General features: G+C 41.6%; 1 protein-coding gene across 3 annotated transcripts in view; it reads right to left on the bottom strand.

Moving 5' to 3' along the window:
* LOC124003628 (cadherin-4-like) overlaps positions 1 to 23,511 on the bottom strand; it is a 330,661-nt gene that overhangs the window by 90,932 nt on the left and 216,218 nt on the right. For 2 of the 3 annotated variants that reach the window (XM_046312048.1, XM_046312047.1), the window contains exons 4-5: positions 12,994 to 13,220; positions 2,551 to 2,733 (exon numbers count right to left, since the gene is read on the bottom strand). In XM_046312048.1, the coding sequence (XP_046168004.1) occupies positions 2,551 to 2,733; positions 12,994 to 13,220 (410 nt within the window). The remainder of the gene's footprint in view (positions 1 to 2,550; positions 2,734 to 12,993; positions 13,221 to 23,511) is intronic. The other variant, XM_046312049.1, reaches the window with a different exon arrangement.

A 23,511-nucleotide genomic window follows, 5' to 3' on the forward strand; every position in this document is an offset into this window, starting at 1 on the left:
GAGCTGGTAGACATAGCTGCCATAGCATGACAACAGGAATGGAGCTTGTTTGTCATATCACTTCTAAAACAGTTATAGTAAAATCCCTGTTGTCCAGTGAGCTAGATTAAACAACTCCTGCATGCCTGCATACACACACATACAAGCAACTGAAAGTGTGCTAAATACTCCTGAATTCATTGAACAACTGTTCAAGCAGAGCTGTATTTGTATCTCTGTATCTGTCCTCTTGTAGAGTGTTTTGGTATATGTATTTGTAGTGTCTTAAGCATACCAGACAAATCACTTGGCATCACCACTCAAATCGGAGAGAAGTGTCCCTCTCTTTACCTGCTGAAGGCTCTAGATAGAAAATACCTGGGTAGTTTTCTGTTCAGTCCTTCATAGTGAGTAGCCAGGTTTCCATCCAATTCATGTGAATATTCTAAAATCTGCATAAAAACAATATGCACATTTTCCCACCAGAGATGTGCTTCCATCAAATTGACTTGTTGCGGATATGTACTGAAAATTTAAAAAAATTAAAAAGGGTTTCCATCACATTTTCAACTCTTGATGGTTTTGTCAGAAAAAGGTTTCGTTCTTTAGCGATTGTGCTCACTCTGGTATTGGCACCTGTGCTCTACCCAACTGCGATCATAATGTCACCAAAATAAAACCCTCTATTTTTTGGAAATGAGCATCAAGCTCATCACCTTGCACTTTCACCATCCTGTGTGGTTCATCATAACTTGTTTAATCTGTAGCCTAATCAACTGCATTCCCGAGTCATAGTGGGAGGACTACACAAAAAAAATTGTGTGACTCCAAGTTTCGATACGATGGTTATTATATCAATATTTGCGCATAAAAGCGTTTCCACCACCATTTCTTGCATAATACATTTTACAGACACAAAAAAATCCCACCTTATCTAGCTTATTTTGTTTTGTCGACATTTGGAAAGTTTACTGACAAATTTGCTGTCTCCATCAGGCCTGTTGTGTCATTTTTAATCTGACATGTACTCTACTCTCAGAAAAAGGTTGGATCGATACCTGGTTACTGTCTGAGATTTATTCTACCCTTCTCTTCATTTCCTGAGGTAAGTAAAACAAAGCCCAACTGTCTCTGTATGTGTAGACCATCTATCTGATGCCGTCTGGCCCAAAGGTGTATGACATTGTTGCCACCCGTAGCATTGAGTGCAACAGAAGCCAGCGAGCATTCGGCCTCCATTGATAAAAAAGTATAAAATAACAGCCAATCGGCGTTGAGCTTAACTGAGTGAGCTCAACTGTGAATAGTCCTGGCGCACAAAAAAAAGTGTAAAGGGAAGCCAGTTTGGATTTGGCGTCACTCCTATCAAATCACATTGAGAGCATATGTCACTGACAGAAACAACTTGAATTGTTGCATCTCGTTGTGTTGTTGTCCTCCAGTGACGAGATAGCTAGCTAAAATGAGCCCTTTCCTAAATGGAGATAGGGACTTGTGGTTTTACTTAATTCTCCGTATTGGCCAATGATTATAATGGTGATTCTGATCCAGCCATTAATTCATACTTTGCGACACTGGCCTGTTCGGCAACGTTAGCTAGTTAACATTAGCCCGATGAAAGGAAGTTAGGCTAGCGAGCAAGCATTTTAGTTAGGTAGCCTAGGACAACAAAAAATAAAAGCGAGTACTATATGTCCGTTTCGTCAACATGAAAGAGAGGAGGATGGCATTGGCGTTTCTCTTCAAGTAGGGTTAGTCAACATATTTTTTCACTTTCATGAACATGCACACACACACACAGAAACAGAAATCAGAAACATGGACAGCCACATCATATTTAGCTTACGTTGATTGGACTAAATTGTTTTTGGTATCTTTTCGTTGTCACTGTATTAGATCAAGGATAGTTGATTTGATGATGTTGAAATGTTGAAGTTGAAATGGTGCTGGAAAAGTGGAAGCAGCCCTGTTTTCTTTGCGACTTGCAGTAACTCTCCGTGGTTGTAAATCAATAGCTGTTTAGTTGTCCGGAAATTTAGGAAACATTAACTTCCTTGACCATGCTGTAGGTCATGTAGCTGTTTGTTACATGCAATATGCTTTATGGACTTCACCTGACAGAGGTTGCTCTCCGGGTTTTGTGATGAAACAAAGGTGTGATTGAATTTATTCTGCCAATGTGTCTTCTTATTGTCTGGGCCTTAGGCCTATATATCACGGTGTCAAGGCATATGAACTAACAGGTTATAGAGCAAACAACACAATTATCACAACACATATGTTGTAGTATGGCTTTTTTTCTGGCTTCCCCAGTGATTTTACCCACGCACCGCTACTGAGTGAACCTCCAACAGACGTGGGTTGTCTGACTTGAAGATGTCTTTGGAATGTGTTTTTGGCTCAAATTAAAGTAAAAAGACAACTTCAGAAAAGGTGTATGATGGGCAGTAGCAAAACAGAGCAAGATTGGGTTATTGTAATCAGAATTGATGATGAACTCATTTCTAATTTACAACAAAAAGACAACTTGGACTTAAATGGTTATTGATAAGTGTAATAACTGTCACGCACTCTGACAAGCATTTGTGGGAAGGGTCCTCTGGAGTTTTCAGGCACATTGATTGGTGGGATGACCCAGTCCCGCTTCTGTCGTCTCAGTCCATTGGCAGAGGAGCTTTTTTGATGTTTCCGTGGAAACTTGATAACCCTGGGATTAGAGTCCCAGGCCCTTGCAATCATATCCTCCACTCCAATCTGAAAGGAGAAGAAATCAACACATTATTGACCTACAGCATTCCAACAATTAATTGTTTGACAACCAAACTATGTAAAGCCTCCCACTGAATGATGATACATAAGAGGTCAATATAAAGGAGTAGAGTGTCACTGTTTTGTTTGTTCATCTTCTAAAAGTGTGGAACATACAGGTGACAAATACATCATAAAGATCAAACTTGACAGATGATAAGAAACAGAATACTATGTTTCTTTCAGTTAATACAAAATTTGTAATATAATCCACACTTTCCAGCCATCACCTTTCATGTACTTCGGAAACAACCTAAAAGGACCAAGCCTTAGGATACATTCCAGGCATTAGTCTTGCAGACAGGTTACCAATGACCTATGAACAGTCCTCAGAGGTTGACTTCTATGTCTTTATCCAGCAAAAAGCCTTTTGACAGAGTCACAGAGCTGTGCTGCTCAGTGTGATGCACTCTGTGACATATCCCACTCCAAATGAAAAGGGATTGATGAAATATCACTTCAATAACAGCGAGATCAGAATGTAAGGACCAACAGTGATCCTGCAGTGTGTGATATAATAGCTGATTCACTGGTCTTATAAGCAAAGACTAGATCCTCAGTGCATGTAAGGGGAATATACTGTTAGACAAAAGGGGAGGTGAATAAAATACAAAAACTGAAAACATGAAACTGTTTTTAATTACAGTTTTACACCTTGCCTTATTTCCCTAATCTTAATCCTTCATTAGACTTTTTAATTTTCTCTTGCGTGTTTTATCCCCTCATGTTAATAAAAGGTGCACTGCACACTGGTGTAAACTCATTGTAAATCTGGCCCTATGTGTTTGAGAAGGTGTACTGTGTATACATTGGCAGAACTATGTCAAGTGTATATATGGTATCTATAGTATCTAGTGAGGGTTGTTTCGTCCTCATGTCTGATTTGGTGTTTGTGTAATCCAGTGATCCTGCTGTTTCTCCTGCTCCCCACTCACAGAGACAAGCATGCTGCTGTGAATTCTGTTCAGAGGACACACATGAACCCTTGCAAAGCGCGAAGACGCACACACACACACACACACACACACACACACACACACACACACACACACACACACACACACACACACACACACACACACACACACACACACACACACACACACACACACACACACACACACACACACACACACACACACACACACACACACACACACACAGACAGGTCAGCCTGTCAATACACATGCAGTTTGTCATACAGAGAGACAGATGCAAGTTAAACCAGAGCAAACATACTGTATTTTTCCCCCCTTTTGTTTTAATTCTTCACGGTTTAGTGGATTTGACTACAGGGCTTACAGCAGGCCTCCTGATAGCAGCAGGTGGCCAGACAGGAGAGAGAGGGGGAAGGACCAGATGTGGTGCCCTGATAAGATAACTCTAGCTTCAGCTCCACTCAACCATACCACTCCCAGTTACCAGCACAGGGGCAGTGGGGCAAGATGGGAGTGTGCCATTCCTTCCATGGGCGGTAGGTGGAATTAGTGTGTGTGGGTGTGTTTTGGTGTGTGTTGGTGTGTGTGTGTGTGTGTGTGTGTGTGTGTGGTGTGTGTGTTTCACATAGACAAAGAGAAGGAGAAAGGGGGAAGAAAAGACAGATAAAATGCCAAAGTTAGATCCTAGAATATATTTATAGAAGGCAGAGAGGGTGGAGTAGCTGGAGAAAAAGTCTATATGGAAACATGCTGATAGGTGAGGATGAGTAAGGATGGTACCCATGATGCTCCAAGGCTTCCCTGTCTCTGCATAGACCCCCTGTTTCTACCCAATGTGTTCACTCCCTGTCCGTATCGGCAGCCCCAGCTATCTGTTGAATAACACACACAGCGTTGCTGCTCTCCATCATTATCAGCGCCTCAGCCTGCTGGGGAAAGCGGAAACATCAGGACAGCTGATAATGTGGTCGATGCATCCGATCTGCGTTGCATTGGCAAACTCCCACATTCCTCCAAACATAGTGCCAGGCAGACACAACAGAGCAGAGAGGACATCTTTATTCAGAGTCTGTCAATGGATGATACCACTGCAGCAGGGCCACGTTGCTCACACGCCAAACAGCATGACAAATGGCAGGCCTTTGAAGCTAGCATTATGACAAACATCATCATAATTACAAAGGAAAAAGAGGAAACTGGAACAGGCCTTTTCTGCTGTGAGAAAGGTATGTTGGGGATAATAATAATAGTTTGGTAGGTGCTTAAATTTGTCCTATATTACAAATGGGCATTAATATGCATGTGTGATTTTGAAATGTTTTTTTTTTTTGCATATTCCAACTCTCCCTGAGACCCTCAGAGAGTTGGGTCACAGCCAGGGTCTGCCATGATCAACAGTGACCCTGTAGCAAGTATGGTTAAGTACCTTGCTCAAGGGTACATCAACAGATTTTTCACCTTTTCAGCTCTGGGATTTGAACAAGCAACTTCACTGTTACTGGCCCACAGCTCTAACCACTAGGCTACCTGCCACCTGTGTGTACACATGCATGCATGTGTGTGTGTGAGTGTGAGTGTGAATGTGTGTGTGCAAGCAGGAATCAGTGAGTGTGAAATCAGTCCCAGAACTGCCCAGAGCTCCCCAGGCCCAGAGCTAGAGGGCAGGCCAGATGGCTGCTCTCGCCTCCTAGACAGGCTGCATGTCACTGGGGTATCAGTCAGCCCCGCAGCCCTGGAGCTGACATCTGGAGGTTATCATTCTGAAGAGCAGAAGGCAACACTAAACAGGGACTTTCAATTACACAATATCAAGTATGTGCTCGTTTCCCATCCTCCATTCACTGTTGATCTCAAGCCATGTCATTTAATGTTTTCTATTTTTCCATTAGCCTTCCACACTGATTATCATTGATGAGAGCTGATCAGAGTGGTGATCTGTGGTGAACAGGATGAGAGGGTAGGAAAATCAAGAGAAGAGAAGTATCTGAAATTTCTCATCTTACTGAATCAAGTAATATATAATAATATATGCCATTTAGCGGACGCTTTTATCCAAAGCGACTTACAGTCATGTGTGCATACATTCTACGTATGGGTGGTCCCGGGAATCGAACCCACTACCCTGGCGTTACAAGCGCCATGCTCTACCAACTGAGCTACAGAAGGACCACAAGTACATTTTAGGAAGCAGCTATGACTATTGATGCATTCCTCTTATGGATGTAGAACTGGGCTGCAATCACAGTATAGACAAGTCATCATGATCTCACTGCCATATCCACTACTGCCTCCTCACGGACCACTTAAACTCTAGGTCCTAAACTCCTCCGTAGGTACTCGCTTTTATTTTTTGTTTCCACTATGGTTGTTTGCTCTAATCTAACACAAACAGTTAGTCTGGGGAAGAGCAAAATGTATGCAAATCAAATAATAATGGATCATCAGGCTCCCAGAGTACTGGTGCATAACTGCATGAAAAGGCAGGCCAGAGCAACATGAAATCAGCTGGGGGTATATGCATATTGAGTCAGTAGACTGGCACCATAGTGTGAGTACTGTACATAACCTGCATTGAGGGACTTCACAGCCAGAATGACACTACTAACACCTCAGACTTAAACAGGAGGCAGCCAAACTATGATCATATTCAAATATATAAATGTACATCCAATACAAATAGATAAGCTATAATGCACACACCAACACATACACCAAGCACTATGTACAGTTAATCTAGGAAGAGGTAAATTCAGCCAACAATTAATAGAACATAATAATCGAGGATTCCATTGAGTCCCTGTACACGTCTGCTCTGAAACTTAATGCTTGCACTTACCTTGAAATGGAACTGTCTGTCTTTTAATCACCTCAAATCAAAATCAAATCAAATTTTATTTGTCACATACACATGGTTAGCAGATGTTAATGCGAGTGTAGAAAAATGCTTGTGCTTCTAGTTCCGACAATGCAGTAATAACCAACGAGTAATCTAACCTAAAAATTATACTACTACCTTATACACACAAGTGTAAAGGGATAAAGAATATATACATAAAGATATATGAATGAGTGAGAGTACAGAACGGCATAGGCAAGATGCAGTAGATGGTATCGAGTACAGTATATACAGTGGGGCAAAAAAGTTTTTAGTTAGCCACCAATTGTGCAAGTTCTCCCACTTAAAAATATGAGAGAGGCCTGTAATTTTCATCATAGGTACACTTCAACTATGACAGACAAAAAATTATTATAAAAATCCAGACAATCACATGTAGAATTTTTAATGAGTTTGTTTGCAAATTATGGTGGAAAATAAGTATTTGGTCACCTACAAACAAGCAAGATTTCTGGCTCTCACAGACCTGTAACTTCTTCTTTAAGAGGCTCCTCTGTCCTCCACTCGTTACCTGTATTAATGGCACCTGTTTGAACTTGTTATCAGTGTAAAAGACACCTGTCCACAACCTCAAACAGTCACACTCCAAACTCCACTATGGCCAAGACCAAAGAGCTGTCAAAGGACACCAGAAACAAAATTGTAGACCTGCACCAGGCTGGGAAGACTGAATCTGCAATAGGTAAGCAGCTTGGTTTGAAGAAATCAACTGTGGGAGCAATTTATAGGAAATGGAAGACATACAAGACCACTGATAATCTCCCTCGAACTGGGGCTCCACGCAAGATCTCACCCCGTGGGGTCAAAATGATCACAAGAACGGTGAGCAAAAATCCCAGAACCACATGGAGGGACCTAGTGAATGACCTGCAGAGAGCTGGGACCAATGTAACAAAGCCTACCATCAGTAACACACTACGCCGCCAGGGACTCAAATCCTGCAGTGCCAGACGTGTCCCCCTGCTTAAGCCAGTACATGTCCAGGCCCATCTGAAGTTTGCTAGAGAGCATTTGTACCTTGTCGGCTCAGGGATTTGACCTTGCAACCTTCCGGTTACTAGTCCAACGCTCTAACCACTAGGCTACCCTGCCGCCCCATATAGACTACAGTATATACTGTACATATACATATGAGATGAGTAATGTACAGTATTGTAAACATTATATTAAGAGGCATTGCTTAAAGTGGCTAGTGATACATTTTTTTTTACATCAATCTCGATCAATTTCCACTATTAAAGTGAGCTGGAGTTGAGTCAGTATGTTGGCAGCAGCCACTCAATGTTAGTAGTGGCTGTTTAACAGTATGATGGCCTTGAGATAGAAGCTCTTTTTCAGTCTCGCGGTCCCTGCTTTGATGCACCTGTACTGACCTCGCCTTCTGGATGATAGCGGGGTGAACAGGCAGTGGCTCGGGTGGTTGTTGTCCTTGATGATCTTTATGCCCTTCCTGTGACATCGGGTGGTGTAGGTGTCCTGGAGGGCAGGTAGTTTGCCCCCGGTGATGCGTTGTGCAGACCTCACTACCCTCTGGAGAGCCTTACGGTTGTGGGCGGAGCAGTTGCCGTACTAGGCGGTGATACAGCCCGACAGGATGCATCTGTAGAAGTTTGTGAGTGCTTTTGGTGACAAGCCAAATTTCTTCAGCCTCCTGAGGTTGAAGAGGCACTGCTGCGCCTTCTTCACAACGCTGTCTGTGTGGGTGAACCAATTCAATTTGTCTGTGATGTGTACGCCCAGGAACCTAAAACTTACTACCCTCTCCACTACTGTCCCGTTGATGTGGATAGGGGGGTGCTCCCTCTGCTGTTTCCTGAAGTCCACGATAATCTCCTTTGTTTTGTTGACGTTGAGTGTGAGGTTATTTTCCTGACACCACACTCCGAGGGCCATCACCTCCTCTCTTTAGGCCGTCTCGTCGTTGTTGGTAATCAAGCCTACCACTGTAGTGTTGTCCGCAAACTTGATGATTCAGTTGGAGGCGTGCATGGCCGCGCAGTCGTGGGTGAACAGGGAGTACAGGAGAGGGCTCAGAATGCACCCTTGTGGGTCCCCAGTGTTGAGTATCAGCGGGGTGGAGATGTTGTTACCTACCCTCACCACCTGGGGGCGGCCCGTCAGGAAGTCCAGTACCCAGTTGCACAGGGCGGGGTCGAGACCCAGGGTCTCCAGCTTGATGACGAGTTTGGAGGGTACTATGGTGTTAAATTCTGAGCTGTAGTCGATGAACAGCATTCTCACATAGGTATTCCTCTCGTCCAGATGGGGTAGGGCAGTGTGGTTGCGATTGCGTCATCTATGGACATATTGGTGCAGTAAGCAAATTGGAGTGGGTCTAGGGTGTCAGGTAGGGTGGAGGTGATATGGTCCTTGCACTTCATGATGACGGAAGTGAGTGCTATGGGGCGGTAGTTGTTTAGCTCAGTTACCTTAGCTTTCTTGGGAACAGGAACAATGGTGGCCCTCTTGAAGCATGTGGGAACAGCAGACTGAGATAAGGATTGATTGAATATGTCCATAAACACACCAGCCAGCTGGTCTGCACATGCTCATTCACCAAATATCTGTAGGATGGTTTAGCAAAGTTTAAATTGTATTGTTGTGATGACATGTTTCGGTGAGTAGTGGTCATAGGTAATCTGATTATTTCCCCCTCTCCCTTTCAGCACTATTGACACAGAGTAGCCAAAATGACACAGCAACTCTGTCACAGCATTTCACACATTTCAATGTCTGTGTGTCTTCACAACATTTCTGTGTTGCAGTCAATACTTTTATGGTAAAAGATACAAGATGTTGCACACCCAACCAAAGACATTTTATAGAGGTGCTGACTAACAAAGAGTACATTTTTAAAAAGATAGAAAGAAAGTCACACACTCTAATTATGCTCCCAAACATGTAATGGTTTATTATATAGTTGCTATACCCATTAACTGTTTGGGTGCATAATTAGAGTATTTTTTTTCACCTTTACTTCACCAGGTAGGCAAGTTGAGAACAAGTTCTCATTTACAACTGCGACCTGGCCAAGAAAAAGCAAAGCAGTTCGACACATACAACGACACAGAGTTACACATGGAGTAAAACAAACATACAGTCAATAATACAGTATAAACAAGTCTATATACGATGTGAGCAAATGAGGTGAGATAAGGGAGGTAAAGGGAGGTAAAGGCAAAAAAAAGGCCATGGTGGCAAAGTAAATACAAAATAGCAAGTAAAACACTGGAATGGTAGATTTGCAGTGGAAGAATGTGCAAAGTAGAAATAAAAATAATGGGGTGCAAAGGAACAAAATAAATAAATAAATAAATAAAATACAGTAGGGAAAGAGGTAGTTGTTTGGGATAAATTATAGGTGGGCTATGTACAGGTGCAGTAATCTGTGAGCTGCTCTGACAGTTGGTGCTTAACACTAGTGAGGGAGATAAGTGTTTCCAGTTTCAGAGATTTTTGTAGTTCGTTCCAGTCATTGGCAGCAGAGAACTGGAAGGAGAGGCAGCCAAAGAAAGAATTGGTTTTGGGGGTGACTAGAGAGATATATCTGCTGGAGTGTGTGCTACAGGTGGGAGATGCTATGGTGACCAGCGAGCTGAGATAAGGGGGGACTTTACCTAGCAGGGTCTTGTAGATGACATGGAGCCAGTGGGTTTGGCGACGAGTATGAAGCGAGGGCCAGCCAACGAGAGCGCACAGGTCGCAATGGTGGGTAGCATATGGGGCTTTGGTGATAAAATGGATTGCACTGTGATAGACTGCATCCAATTTATTGAGTAGGGTATTGGAGGCTATTTTGTAAATGACATCGCCGAAGTCGAGGATTGGTAGGATGGTCAGTTTTACAAGGGTATGTTTGGCAGCACGAGTGAAGGATGCTTTGTTGCGAAAAAGGAAGCCAATTCTAGATTTAACTTTGGATTGGAGATGTTTAATATGGGTCTGGAAGGAGAGTTTACAGTCTAACCAGACACCTAAGTATTTGTAGTTGTCCACGTATTCTAAGTCAGAGCCGTCCAGTATGTGACTTTCTTTCTTTCTTTATATAGTCAATACTTTAAAACAACAATCTACTTCTCACTGAGTAGTTTCTATTGTTGAATCTGGGAATAAGCATTTCTGTATACAAGGCATTACCCTACAGTTGCTGTATTTTAAAGCACCTGGGGTAGTGTCGTCCCCCCCCCGGGTGCAAATTCTGGTTCTTGTCCTAGCACTAAACAGCTGATTCAAATAACCAACTCATCATCAAACTTATTTTAATCAGCTGTATAGCGCTAGGGTGTGCACCCAGGACCGAGTTTGGAAACCCTGTTCTATGCCACATCAGCATGTCCTCTGAGCCCGTTTGTCATTGTGGGTCACACTGGAGGGAATACTACTGTGCCAGCGCGAAGGAAGTCTGGCTCTCTCGCTCTCTCGCTCTCTCTCTCTGTTCCCTTTATGAACCATTCACCAAGCTTTTCCTGGAATTATTGTCTATATGACCCAATACAGTGGCTAACCGACATCAAATGGGCAATGTGTTTAGGGCTGTAAAGGGTTAAAAGATGTGGAGGAGTCAGAATGTGCAGGAGTCTGAACATTTGCTGGAATTATACATTTCCATGATTTAGTTTTTCATGGCTATACAGTCGTGGCCAAATGTTTTGAGAATGACACAAATATTAATTTTCACAAAGTCTGCTTCCTCAGTTTGTATGATGGCAATTTGCATATGCTCCAGAACATTAAGAAGAGTGATCAGATTAATTGCAATTAATTGGAAAGTCACTATTTGCCATGCAAATTAACATTTCCACTGCATTTCAGCCCTGCCACAAAAGGACCAGCTGACATCATGTCAGTGATTGGACTACTGAGTACTGGGGTAAAGTCATTTTCTCTGATGAATCCCCTACCATCAGTCCTGTGTCATGCCGACAGTAAAGCATCCTGAGTTCATTCATGTGTGGGGTTGCTTCTCAGCCAAGGGAGTGGGCTCACTCACAATTTTGTCTAAGAACACAGCCGTGAATAAAGAATGGTACCAACACATCCTCCGAGAACAACTTCTCCCAACCATCCAGGAACAGTTTGGTGATGAACAATTCCTTTTCCAGCATGATGGAGCACCTTGCCATAAGGCAAAAGTGATAACTAAGTGGCTCGGAGAACAAAAACGATATTTTGGGTCCATGGCCAGGAAACTCCCAGACCATAATCCCATTGAGAATTTGTGGTCAATCCTTAAAAGGCGGGTGGACAAACAAAAGCCCACAAACTCCAAGCATTGATTATGCAAGAATGGGCTGCCATCAGTCAGGATGTGGCCCAGAAGATAATTGACAGCATGCCAGGGCGGTTTGCAGAGGTCTTGAAAAAGAAGGGTCAACACTGCAAATATTGACTCTTTGCATCAACTTCATGTAATTGTCAATAAAAGCCTTTGACACTTATGAAATGCTTGTAATTATACTTCAGTATTCCATAGTAACATCTGACAAAAATATCAAAAGACACTGAAACAGCAAACTTTGTGAAAAATAATATTTGTGTCATTCTCAAAACTTTTGGCCACAACTTTACATTTAATTTTAATGAAGCAATTCAATTTACTTTTGACAACTTTCCCACAGGGCATAACAGCAATTTTTCAGTTCGGAATCACCTGCTGGCCGAAATTACACACCGCTGCCTGTTTGTATCAGAAATAAAACTGTCTGGAAGGTACCTAGTTGTAAGGGCTTGCAACAAAAATGGATCAATTTAAAACATGTTACTGGTTTTCAAATGTTCCTTCGATTACTTGAACATTTCTTGTTCTATTATTGAATCTCTCTGTTGCTCTCTTAATGTGGGAACATATTTCCATAGTGCTGCTACAATGTCACCTGACTCCCCCATGCCTCCCTCCGACAGACTGGAACATTAGCTTAATCAATGTCAATTATTTCATGCCCTTCATTATTGTGCTGTGAGGAGTTGGCAGAATTTTAATCCCAGCTCTGCAACTGCTTTACACTATTCTTGGACATTTTCTATGATTAAAAACATGACCTGGAGTAAGCATTAAGCCTCAGGCTATTCAACATCTTATATTTGGAAAAGCAAGTAATACAGTAAGTTGTTCCCTGAGAAATTCCTGTTTATGATAGAAGAACCTGAAATAATGTGGTTTTATATAATGTACTTGAGGATCATTAAACTGATCTTACCTGAGAGGCAGTTAGAGGTTTTGAAGTGTATAAATATGTTTCTATGCAAATGTACAACTGAGATACAGTACAGACTGTCAGTAGCAGGGGTGTGTCGGTTTGTATACCTGAGGCAAACTTGAGGTATGTGTCTGTTTAACTGCAGTGTAAATGATTGCAGTTTATATATGTTTACCTGACTCACAGGGACAGAGGGTTGATGTCCAACCAAGGCCAGCTTGACCGTAGTCTCCCAGATGTGAGGGTCATGACCTCCGTGGGCGGTCACCATGAACTGGATCGGTTCTGATAGGTTGGCCACTTCCTGCTCCGCATACACCGAGCCGTCAGGGCGCACACTGAAGTTAGGGTCACTGCTCTCGAAGCCCACTGCTTTACTGTGCTGGCAGTCCTCAAACTTTACTAGAGAGAGAAAGAGGGGGGGGACGCAGTGGTAAGATTTATGGGGTGAGGTGACACATCTGGTGATATGTAACTGTTGTGAAATACTAGCATATTTTTTCCACCTTCCTAAAGTAATATCTCTCCTAATCCTGTCTTCAGAAGTGAAGACAACTTTGACTCTCCACTGAAATCAAAATAGATGCAAGAAAGACATTGAATATACATTCATATGAATATGAATGTAATATCAATGCATCAGACTGTGTATTGAGAGAGAGAGAGAGAGAGAGAGAGAGAGAGAGAGAGAGAGAGAGAGAGAGAGAGAGAGAGAGAGAGAGAGAGAGAGAGAGAGAGAGAGAGAGAGACAGATGCTGCACAGGAACTCGACATAGGAATCCACAACCCAATACATAAGTGCTCAGATATTCTACATCACTCACTCAAACATCAGTATTTTCTCTGCGTAAAGTCAGATTGTCTGTCAGTCTCCAATCTCTTTTCAGATTATTGGGGATTTTCATGTTCAATATAAATACCACATCTTTACATTCTGAGTAATAATTCAAGCTTTTATATGTTTTAGATTTAAGAATTTAAATCTAAGAATTTCAGCCAAAACAATTTAACATCAATGTCAAGTCCTTTTACTTTTCAACATCACTTCGTCACTAGGGAGGCCATGTGTTGAAACATTCTGCCATCACCAAGTGTCCCATCAGTCAGGTGTTGAAGTAGAAACAGTGAGTCATGTAGGCAGTGGCTTGTCAGATAGTGAGGGTATGCAAACATTCTCTCACGTGGCTGTACCACTGATGAAAGGCTAGACATCATTATTTAGCTGATGTAGCCATTACCCGAGGGATGCTTCCAGAGCACAGACCACTGTGGTGGTTAATTTCTTTACTATCAAATGAGGAGAGACAAACTTATCACACAAGTCAGAGTTGTACCTAAACTAAATCTTTAATCACTTATTAATAAGGGAGCAGGTCAATACAACGCACACATATAAAGTGAATCGATTGAGTGCTCTACGATAATGATGGTTGGTTATGGCTGGTCGACGATTCACACTCAGATGATTCGTTGAGAGCCCCGTAACAAAAGGTCAAAGGTCTTTTATAGCCAAGATACACCCCTTCCAACCTACATGATGATCAACAGATATATAGAATGGGTCACAAGGTTAAGATCCGTATGAAAGATACCTATAATACATAGCAGACAGTATCTGCTGTGTCAACAGTTTTAATTGTGTAGAGACCAGTGTCTGGCCCCGTATAGAACATCAACATTAACTCATGCTCTGGAATGCTCTTTAGGTTTTATCACCCAAAAGACATCGTAAATCTCCTGTCAGTGTTATCTCCCAGAGGCCCATTCTCAGTAGAACACACACACAATAGTTAAGAATACTCTGTTCTGTTGCATAAAACAACCATTTGATGCAATAAAAGTATTATAACATAATCTTGCAGTTTTTCCACCATAAAAGTTTAGTGGAGCCCAGAGAGAGATGAGAAGCAGTACCCAGGGCTGATTGGGAGAGGGCCAGAGAGGGATGGGGTGCAGCACCCAGGCCAGTTCAGTGAATTTGTGAATTTTTATTAGGATCCCCATTAGCTAGCGCCATAATGTTAGCTAATCTTCCTGGGATCCAACACCAATTAACAAGACATTACAAACAATGGCAAATTAAGACTTTACAAACATTTAACAAGCAGACTACAAGCGGTCTTCAGATGCTCAAAAGTTTATACAGCTGCACCATCGAGAGCATCCTGACTGGTTGCATCACTGTCTGGTATGGCAACCGCTTGGCCTCCGACCACAAGACACTACAGAGGGTAGTGCATATGGCCCAGTACATCACTGGGGCCAAGCTTCCTGCCATCCAGGACCTCGATACCAGACGGTGTCAGAGGAAGGCCCTAAAAAGTGTCAAAGACTCCAGCCACCCTAGTCATGGACTGTTCTCTCTGCTACCACATGGCAAGTGTTACCAGTGCGCCAAGTCTAGGTCTAAGAGGCTTCGTAACAGTTTCTACCCCCAAAGCCATAAGACTCCTGAACAGCTAATCAAAGGGCTATCCAGACCCCTCTTTTAATCTGCTTCTACTCTTTGTTGTTATTATCTATGCATAGTAACTTTAATAACTCTACCTACATGTACATATTACCTCAATTACCTCAACGAACCTGTGCCCCCACACATTGACTCTGTACCGGTACCCCCTGTATGTAGCCTCGCTATTGTTATTTTACTGCTGCTGTTTAATTATTTGTTGTTTTTATTTTCTATTTCGTCTTATCTATTTTTACTTAACTTTTTTTCTTAAAACTTCTTAAAGCATTATTGGGGAAGTGATTGTAAATAAGCATTTCACTGTAAGGTCTACCTACACCTGTTGTATTCGGCGCATGTGACAAATACAATTTGATTTGATTTAGACAATACAGACAATTAAAATACCTGACAGGAAACACATTTAACATTCAGTTGATGTTTTCCATTTCCTCTCCAGTTATATGGTCTATCACATTAGATATTTACCTTAAAGGTGCATTTACTTGATTTGTAATTATGTTCCAGCCCCCTGACAATCCGCTCAAAAAAGAAAATCGGCCTGTATTGATGATATCTGGCCTACACCTTCACAATAAATCCATTATTTACTTTAGACAGGTATAAAGAAGGATGATATGAAGAAAATGTAGTCTATTTCAGAAGAACAGAATAACATACTCTGAGTTGATCTTATGTTAGGTCCTGATTTGGCTATACCAAAGTGATGTGGGATATACTAGTTCATTTAGCACACAAGATTTGCTTAGAATTCCGTGGCATTATTTTATATCATTTTATAGTATGAAGAATTCAACTAAACAAAGCTGAATAAAATATAAATATTTTCTCCAACCGTTTTCAGGGAGTGCTCACGTGGCTATCCTGTGTTGAGCGGTTAACAAAGAAATAGGTACTCCTGTATGCTTAACTTCGAGTTATTAATGTAACTTTAGCTGTTCTACAAATGTTGGGCTAAATGTTTTGACTTTTAATACATTGTAAGGCTGCGTGATGAGACTCTAATGAAAAAAATTGCTTGAAGGGCATGAGTTCTGCTTTTTTTTTTGCACAGGCTGTACACACCTCATCAGACTCTCATTCACAATTCTACAAGCACTTGATAATGCCTTGAATTTCACTGTAGAATCCCCTTTGTGTGGCCGTAAAGCTCCCTAAACAAATCTATGCCTTTTGTGGCCAGTGGCCATTGTGGTGCGTTGTGCCCTGCGCGCTCCGAAGCATCTCTCATTCACATGACAATCCATCACGTGATCAGGTCTTTCTCACAGGCTACAAGTGAAGTCAGACACATTGGGGACGCCACTGCGCATGTCCTTATCCAATTACGAGGTGCATATTGAAGATATTGGAAGAATTGTCCACATTTACTTTTCGTCAGCCAACAAGATGAGTAGGTCTAATGAACAGCAAAATCACTGGCCTATGTCAGGGGTTCTTAAACTTTTTCAGCCTGAGATCCAAATGAGAAATTCTGTGTTTTCCTGGGACCCAAGCTTTGGAATATTTGCAACTATATGTAAATATCGGTACATTTCATTGCCCTTATGCCTAAAAAAATGCAATATAGACAAAAACAATTAACAATGAAATACCCATAAATATCTTTTGTTTATTTTTCCCCATTAAAAACAGTCTCACGTACCTGTCTGGGTTGGAACTGTTGCTGTTAAAATACAATAAATAATTTAATTCTGAACTGGAATAAACGGATTGATCACATCACACGGATGAATAACAGAACACACACAGGCTTTTTGATAGTGCAACCCTAAGTAACAGTATAGATTGAAAAAAATATCCAGGCCTACAGTACATCTTACTGTATAAATTATTGATGATAGAAAGTCTAGATTGGAACCTGTGCTGTTAAAATACACATTTTTGTATTCTGAACTGGAATAAACTGATTGATCACATCACACAGATGTAGACCAGAAAACACATACACACAGTCCTAATCAGAGGTGTGGGGCTGGTTGAAGTTTTCAACAAGCATGTCTATTCTGAGCTCAGTTTTTGACAGCATTGACACTGTTTCTGTACTTGAGAACCCTGGCTTGCATTGGTATGTGGTGCCAAACTGAATCAGAATATCTATTGCTTTCTCAGTCAGGCAGGAGGCTGCTTCCTGCTGCAGATGAGCAATCCAGAACTGTGTGTGTTTGTCTCAAAAAGCATCTTGCTTCAATCAGTTTATTTCAGTTCAGAATAAAAATGAGTACTTGCAACAGTTCCAACATAGACCTGTGTTCAACAATAATTTCTACACTAAAATGTACAGTAGGCCTGATATTTTTTTCATCTTCCTCTGTACTGTTTCTAAGGGTTGCATTATCAGTAGCTAGCTAGCCAGCTTGCTTTGGCTAACGTTAGCTATTAGCTGTGTAACATTAAAAGTCCAGGGGATTGTTTGAAAGAGAAACTCACATCTACTACTATGAGAGATAGTACTCCCTTATTTCTGCTTATCATCACTTGTTATAAAATAACAACAATGCCTTGTTAGTTGACTTACTTTTCCACTTTTGAAGCACTGTTTCCTGAAGAATTCTGCCCTGTTCTGAAATAACTCCCTGGGTTTAGCGTCATGTAATGTAAACTAACTCACTTTGTACATCACGCTGGTCAGTACAATTGACCTTATTTTAGCGCCCAAAAAGCGTAATACTTCCAGATCAACTGTAATATCAATACCATTGTAAAGCACAATTTCATGAGAGCCCATGAGCTCATGTTGCACAACATTTCTATAGGCTATGCAATTGCACGAGAAAACAGTGATGACCTTTATTAAAAAGAGGAGGATCCCATCAGCTTTCTATAGGCTATCCTTACTAGCTGCATCCCTACTCCACATCCCTACTATATTTATTTCTCAACTTTCCTAATATTAAGCACATTGCTTCTCTTTACAACATGAGTATAGCCTACCTGGCTGGCATAAAAATGTACCATGGGAAAAGCGTCCCCCATTCGCTATTTAAGTGCATAGATTTCTTTCCGCTGCCCCTGTTTCAAGACAGGTGCATGATAATTGTCCATTCTAAATCAAAACAAATTTCACACATATATTATTTAGTATATGTAAAGACAAGATTAATGGGTGACAATATTAGCCTATACCACTTTTTTTGCACATTTTTGGAATGAATAGTAGCATACCTTATGTAGCCTTGCCCATAGGTCTATATGTTTCGATAATGTTTGTATCACAACAAAAGTGGCCAAATAACTTCTTAAAATTAAGCATATTCATCCATTTTACAAGGGGTGTAGAGACTAACTCGCATACATAAGCAGCATGTGCAGTTTCAAGTTTGAGGAAGATCATTTTCGCCAGTATTTCTTAAGTGTTAGTCGTTGGACCTGTTAATGGTGGGTCGCGATGTAAATGTATAATTATTTCATTAATTACTGGAATTGATTTGGCCAAGTTAAACTGCACTCTCTGCTTAGCAGCAGTCTCTGCTCTAGTTTGGCAGCTGTGCGAGTGGGAGAGGTAGTGGAAGATGCTTGTGTGCTTTGCAGTTTAATTATTATTCCTCACCGCTGTCATGAAATGGACTCATGCTAGCCACAAGTTCTGACTGGGCTCAATCGTCAAGAAACGCAAATACAGTGTTTCATACAAACTTAGAGAAATAACGAGGAGCGCCCACAATGTGTTTCCTGTGGGGAAGGGCTTCGTAATGAGTCTCTAAAAATGAACAAATTAATAAAACGTCCTGACCAAACATCAAGGCACTACTGTAACGTACACTAACCCCATTCCCTACAAATACGTGCAACCGCGACATTCAAACGAGGCTGGAAAGAAAACTTATGGGACTGTAGCGTCTGTGTTGCAATCAAAATCTGGGGTGTGAACTACGTTTCTATTCAAGCATTGATTGACATGGTAATGGCTCTATAGTATTGGATAAAAGCTGAAAACGGACCCCTCCGACGCTGTACGATACATTGTGACGTGTCATGGTGTAACGTACAGAACGCATAACGCAAACTAATTCTGTATTACAGCCTCTCTCCACCAGGTGTAGCACTTCTCTCACCATTTAAAAACAAGAAAGGAACCGGGTAAGGGGGATCACCTAGTCATTTTTTGCGTCAACACTGCAAGCTATCATGACTCAAAAGCCACTGTTTACTTCTGAAGATCACTTTAGCACCGCCCTAAAAACCTGATTCAAATTCAACACAAACCTTCAAATAGGTATGTAATGACACATTATATAAACTCTTTATAGTGTTTTATTTACATTTTAGATGCGATAAGGTGATAAGTTGGACAGAGAGTGAAAAAATCTGTTTCCCCACACAACATTGTTCCTTCTCACTATCACGCAATAGGTTTAGCTTCCCCAGCCGCCATTTTTAAAAAGACCCGACAGAGCTCATTGCCTTCTTGAATCGTGCAGAGATGGGCATCATGAAGGTCTCGTCATTGATTTTGTTGGAAAGGGGAGAAATTGTGCTTTACAATGGTATTGATATTGCAGTTGATCTGGAAGTATTACGCTTTTTGGGGGCTAAAATAACCAGCGCGATGTACAAAGTGAGTTAGTTTACATTACATGACGCTTAAACCCAGGGAGTTATTTCAGAACAGGGCAGAATGCTTCAGGAAACAGTGCTTTGAAAGTGGAAAAGTAAGTCAACTAACAAGGCATTGTTGTCATTTTATAACAAGTGATGATAAGCAGAAATACCGGAGTACTATCTCTCAAAGTAGTAGATGTGAGTTTCTCTTTCAAACAATCCCCTGCACTTTTAACATTACACAGCTAATAGCTAACATTAGCCAAAGCAAGCTAACTAGCTACTGATAGTGCAACCCGAAGTGCAGCTAGTGTGCAGTCTTTCCCGCTTCAGTTTAAAGTTATTGTGTTAGCTGTGTTGATGGCAAGTTCTTCTGAACAACAATGTCCTTATTAGCACATTTGTTATGCTAGGAGAAATCATGCTTCATAGATCATTGTTATTCATGTATCCAAATAAATGCCATTTCCAAACAAATGCAGTTACTGTTGATCTTCTTTCTGCGCTGTTTGACTTGACTGTAAGTTAGTCGTAGTTAGCTAGCTAGCTAGTAAGCAAGGGATAAGAATGATGCCAGCCAGTATGGCAATGGAACATTCAGAACGAACGACTGGGTCTCGTCCATAGATACAGAACAAAATGACAGAGCGACTGGGTCGTGTCTCTGGCAACCGAACCAATAGATCAAGTGACCAAACTTGGGTAGCAACCCTAGATTGGTTTCGGAACAATATCTTGTAGAAGGATGAACAAGTATGAATAAATTCATCAGAATAACATTTTAATTTAAAATATGTCAATCTTTATTTGAATATGTTGGTAACCCGTTGTAGAAAAGGGATAATGCCCTCGAAGCCGGCGTCTGGAGTAAATACTGGCACGATTTGCCAGCCCTCGACTTCATTTTGGGACTAACAACACCCGTGCCAATATATCCTCCAAACACCGGCTTCGAGGGCATTATCACTTAATTATAAACTGGGTACTTTTGCTCTTGGATGCTGATCGGCTGAAAGCTGCAGTACACCACGGGTATGACAAATATGTTTTACTGTTCTAATTACTTTGGTAACCAGTTAACCAACGTGTTGCGTTGTACCTAAGAACAGCCCTTAGCCGTGGAATATTGGCCATATACCACAACCCCTTGAACCTTATTGCTTAAGTATCTGACTGTGTTACAAAAACACTCACAAACTTTTGCAGATGCACAATCGAGAGCATCCTGTCGGTCTGTATCACCGCCTGGTACGGCAACTGCTCCGCCCAAAACCGTAAGGCTCTCCAGAGGGTAGTGAGGTCTGCACAACGCATCACCGGGGGCAAACTACCTGCCATCCAGGACACCTACACCACCCGATTTCACAGGAAGGCCGTAAAGATCATCAAGGACAACAACCACCCGAGCCACTGCCTGTTCACCCCGCTATCGTCCAGAAGGCGAGGTCAGAACAGGTGCATCAAACAGGGACCGAGATACTGAAAAACAGCTTCTATCTCAAGGCCATCAGACTGTTAAACAGCCACCACTAACATTGAGTGGCTGCTGCCAACATACTGACTCAACTCCAGCCACTTTAACATTAGAAAATTTGATGTAAAAAATGTATCACTAGCCACTTTAAACAATGCCACTTAATATAATGTTTACATAACCTACATTACTCATCTCATATGTACAGTATATACTGTACTCTATACCATCTACTGCATCTTGCCATCTTTATGTATCACTAGCCACTTTAAACAATGCCACTTAATATAATGTTTACATAACCTACATTACTCATCTCATATGTACAGTATATACTGTACTCGATACCATCTACTGCATCTTGCCTATGCTGTTCTGGACCAATCACTCATTCATATATTTTTATGTACATATTCTTCATTCCTTTACACTTGTGTGTATAAGGTAGTTGATGTGAAATTGTTAGGTTAGATTACTCGTTGGTTATTACTGCATTGTCAGAACTAGAAGCACAAGCAATTCGCTATACTCGCATTAACATCTGCTAACGATGTGTATGTGACAAATACAATTTGATTTGAAGTGTTTGATTAGATTTTAGATTACATTTGCATTGATGTTAGAGTGATTAGAGGGACAATAGAGTGCTGAGTACCAGGCAGTCAGCAAGTTTGGTAGGCTACTATTGACCATCAGCAGCATCAGAGCTTGTAGAAGACGGTCACATGGAATCTGACTGCCTCCATGACCGCACGCGTGGCGATAATACGGTCACTGCAGCAGCTCTAGGTATGACCAATCTGTAGCACTTTGTCTGAGGTGTGAGTGCTGCTACAGCAACTAATGAAACACCCCCAGAAAAGACACACACACACACACACACACACACACACACACACACACACACACACACACACACACACACACACACACACACACACACACACACACACACACACACACACACACACACACACACACACACACACACACACACACACACACACACACACACACACACACACACACACAGCCTCAATCCCCTTCTCCTTCTGTTTAAAAAGGCTGTGCGCTGATCTTATCTCTGTCACACTCCTGCTGCTGATAACAAGTAAAATTGATTTCATAAATCACCCTGGGAACAAATGGTCTGTTATGAGCTGGGGAGATGCCATTTTTCAAAATCCACCGTGAAGAATTTTGCACGACAATCGTTTTATCAAGCCATCTTTGCAATTTATCGCCCAGCTGCCTGTCAAAAGATGCAGCAAACAACAGACTAATAAAGCATAAGATCTTTTCAACAACTGTGGCACACATCACACAAATTAGGTTGCTGTTTCGCCCGGAGAATAATTGTATGTGTAATGGAGGAATGGCAAACATCATTTTGACAATGTGCGCATAAATCTTATATTAACAGACAAACACAATCCAATCCAGCTTCTCTGTGCTGGGATGAAGCTCTGCATAGCACAGCAAGTCTCTGCCATTGTCACGACTTCTGCCGAAGTCGTTGCTTCTCCTTGTTCGGGCGGTGCTCGGTGTTCGACGTCACCGGTCTTCTAGCCATCATTGATCCTTTTTTCATTTTCCATTGGTTTTTTCTTGTCTTCCTACACACCTGTTTTCAATCCCATTCATTACCTGTTGTGTATTTAACCCTCTGTTTCCCCTCATGTCTTTGTCAGAGATTGATTTGTTGTCAGTGTAGTGTGATTGTTTGTATAGGTGCGCGTCGGGTCTTCGTACCCATGTTTTGTTTGTTTGTACATTTATTGTTATGGAGCATACTCGTGGAACTTTATTAAAAGACTCCATATTTACACTCCATTTGACTCTCCTGCGCCTGACTTCCCTGCCACCTATTACACCTATGCATGACAGCCATGTGGAAAGAGAGATTCATATCCAACCAAATTAATGATTAACTGCTCACTTGTTCACTATTTTTAAGTTTCAGATGTAAGATCAATCATGAGCCAACTGTAACACAGTTTGCAGTATCCCTCAGACAGAGAAACCACATGGTTCTATGTCCAAAATAACCAGTCCGTGCCACCAAAGAGCAGGCTGTATTGTGCCAATGACTCCAGTTTGCTTAAACAGAACAGGCTAATTATTGTCATTTAAGCAGGTCTCTTGTGGCATGTCCTGGGAGGCTCGCTGTAGGGTTGTGTGTTCTGAGGCTGTGTGTGTGTCCTGCA

Source organism: Oncorhynchus gorbuscha, linkage group LG18, assembly GCF_021184085.1.
Source record: "Oncorhynchus gorbuscha isolate QuinsamMale2020 ecotype Even-year linkage group LG18, OgorEven_v1.0, whole genome shotgun sequence".
Lineage (NCBI taxonomy): Eukaryota > Metazoa > Chordata > Actinopteri > Salmoniformes > Salmonidae > Oncorhynchus > Oncorhynchus gorbuscha.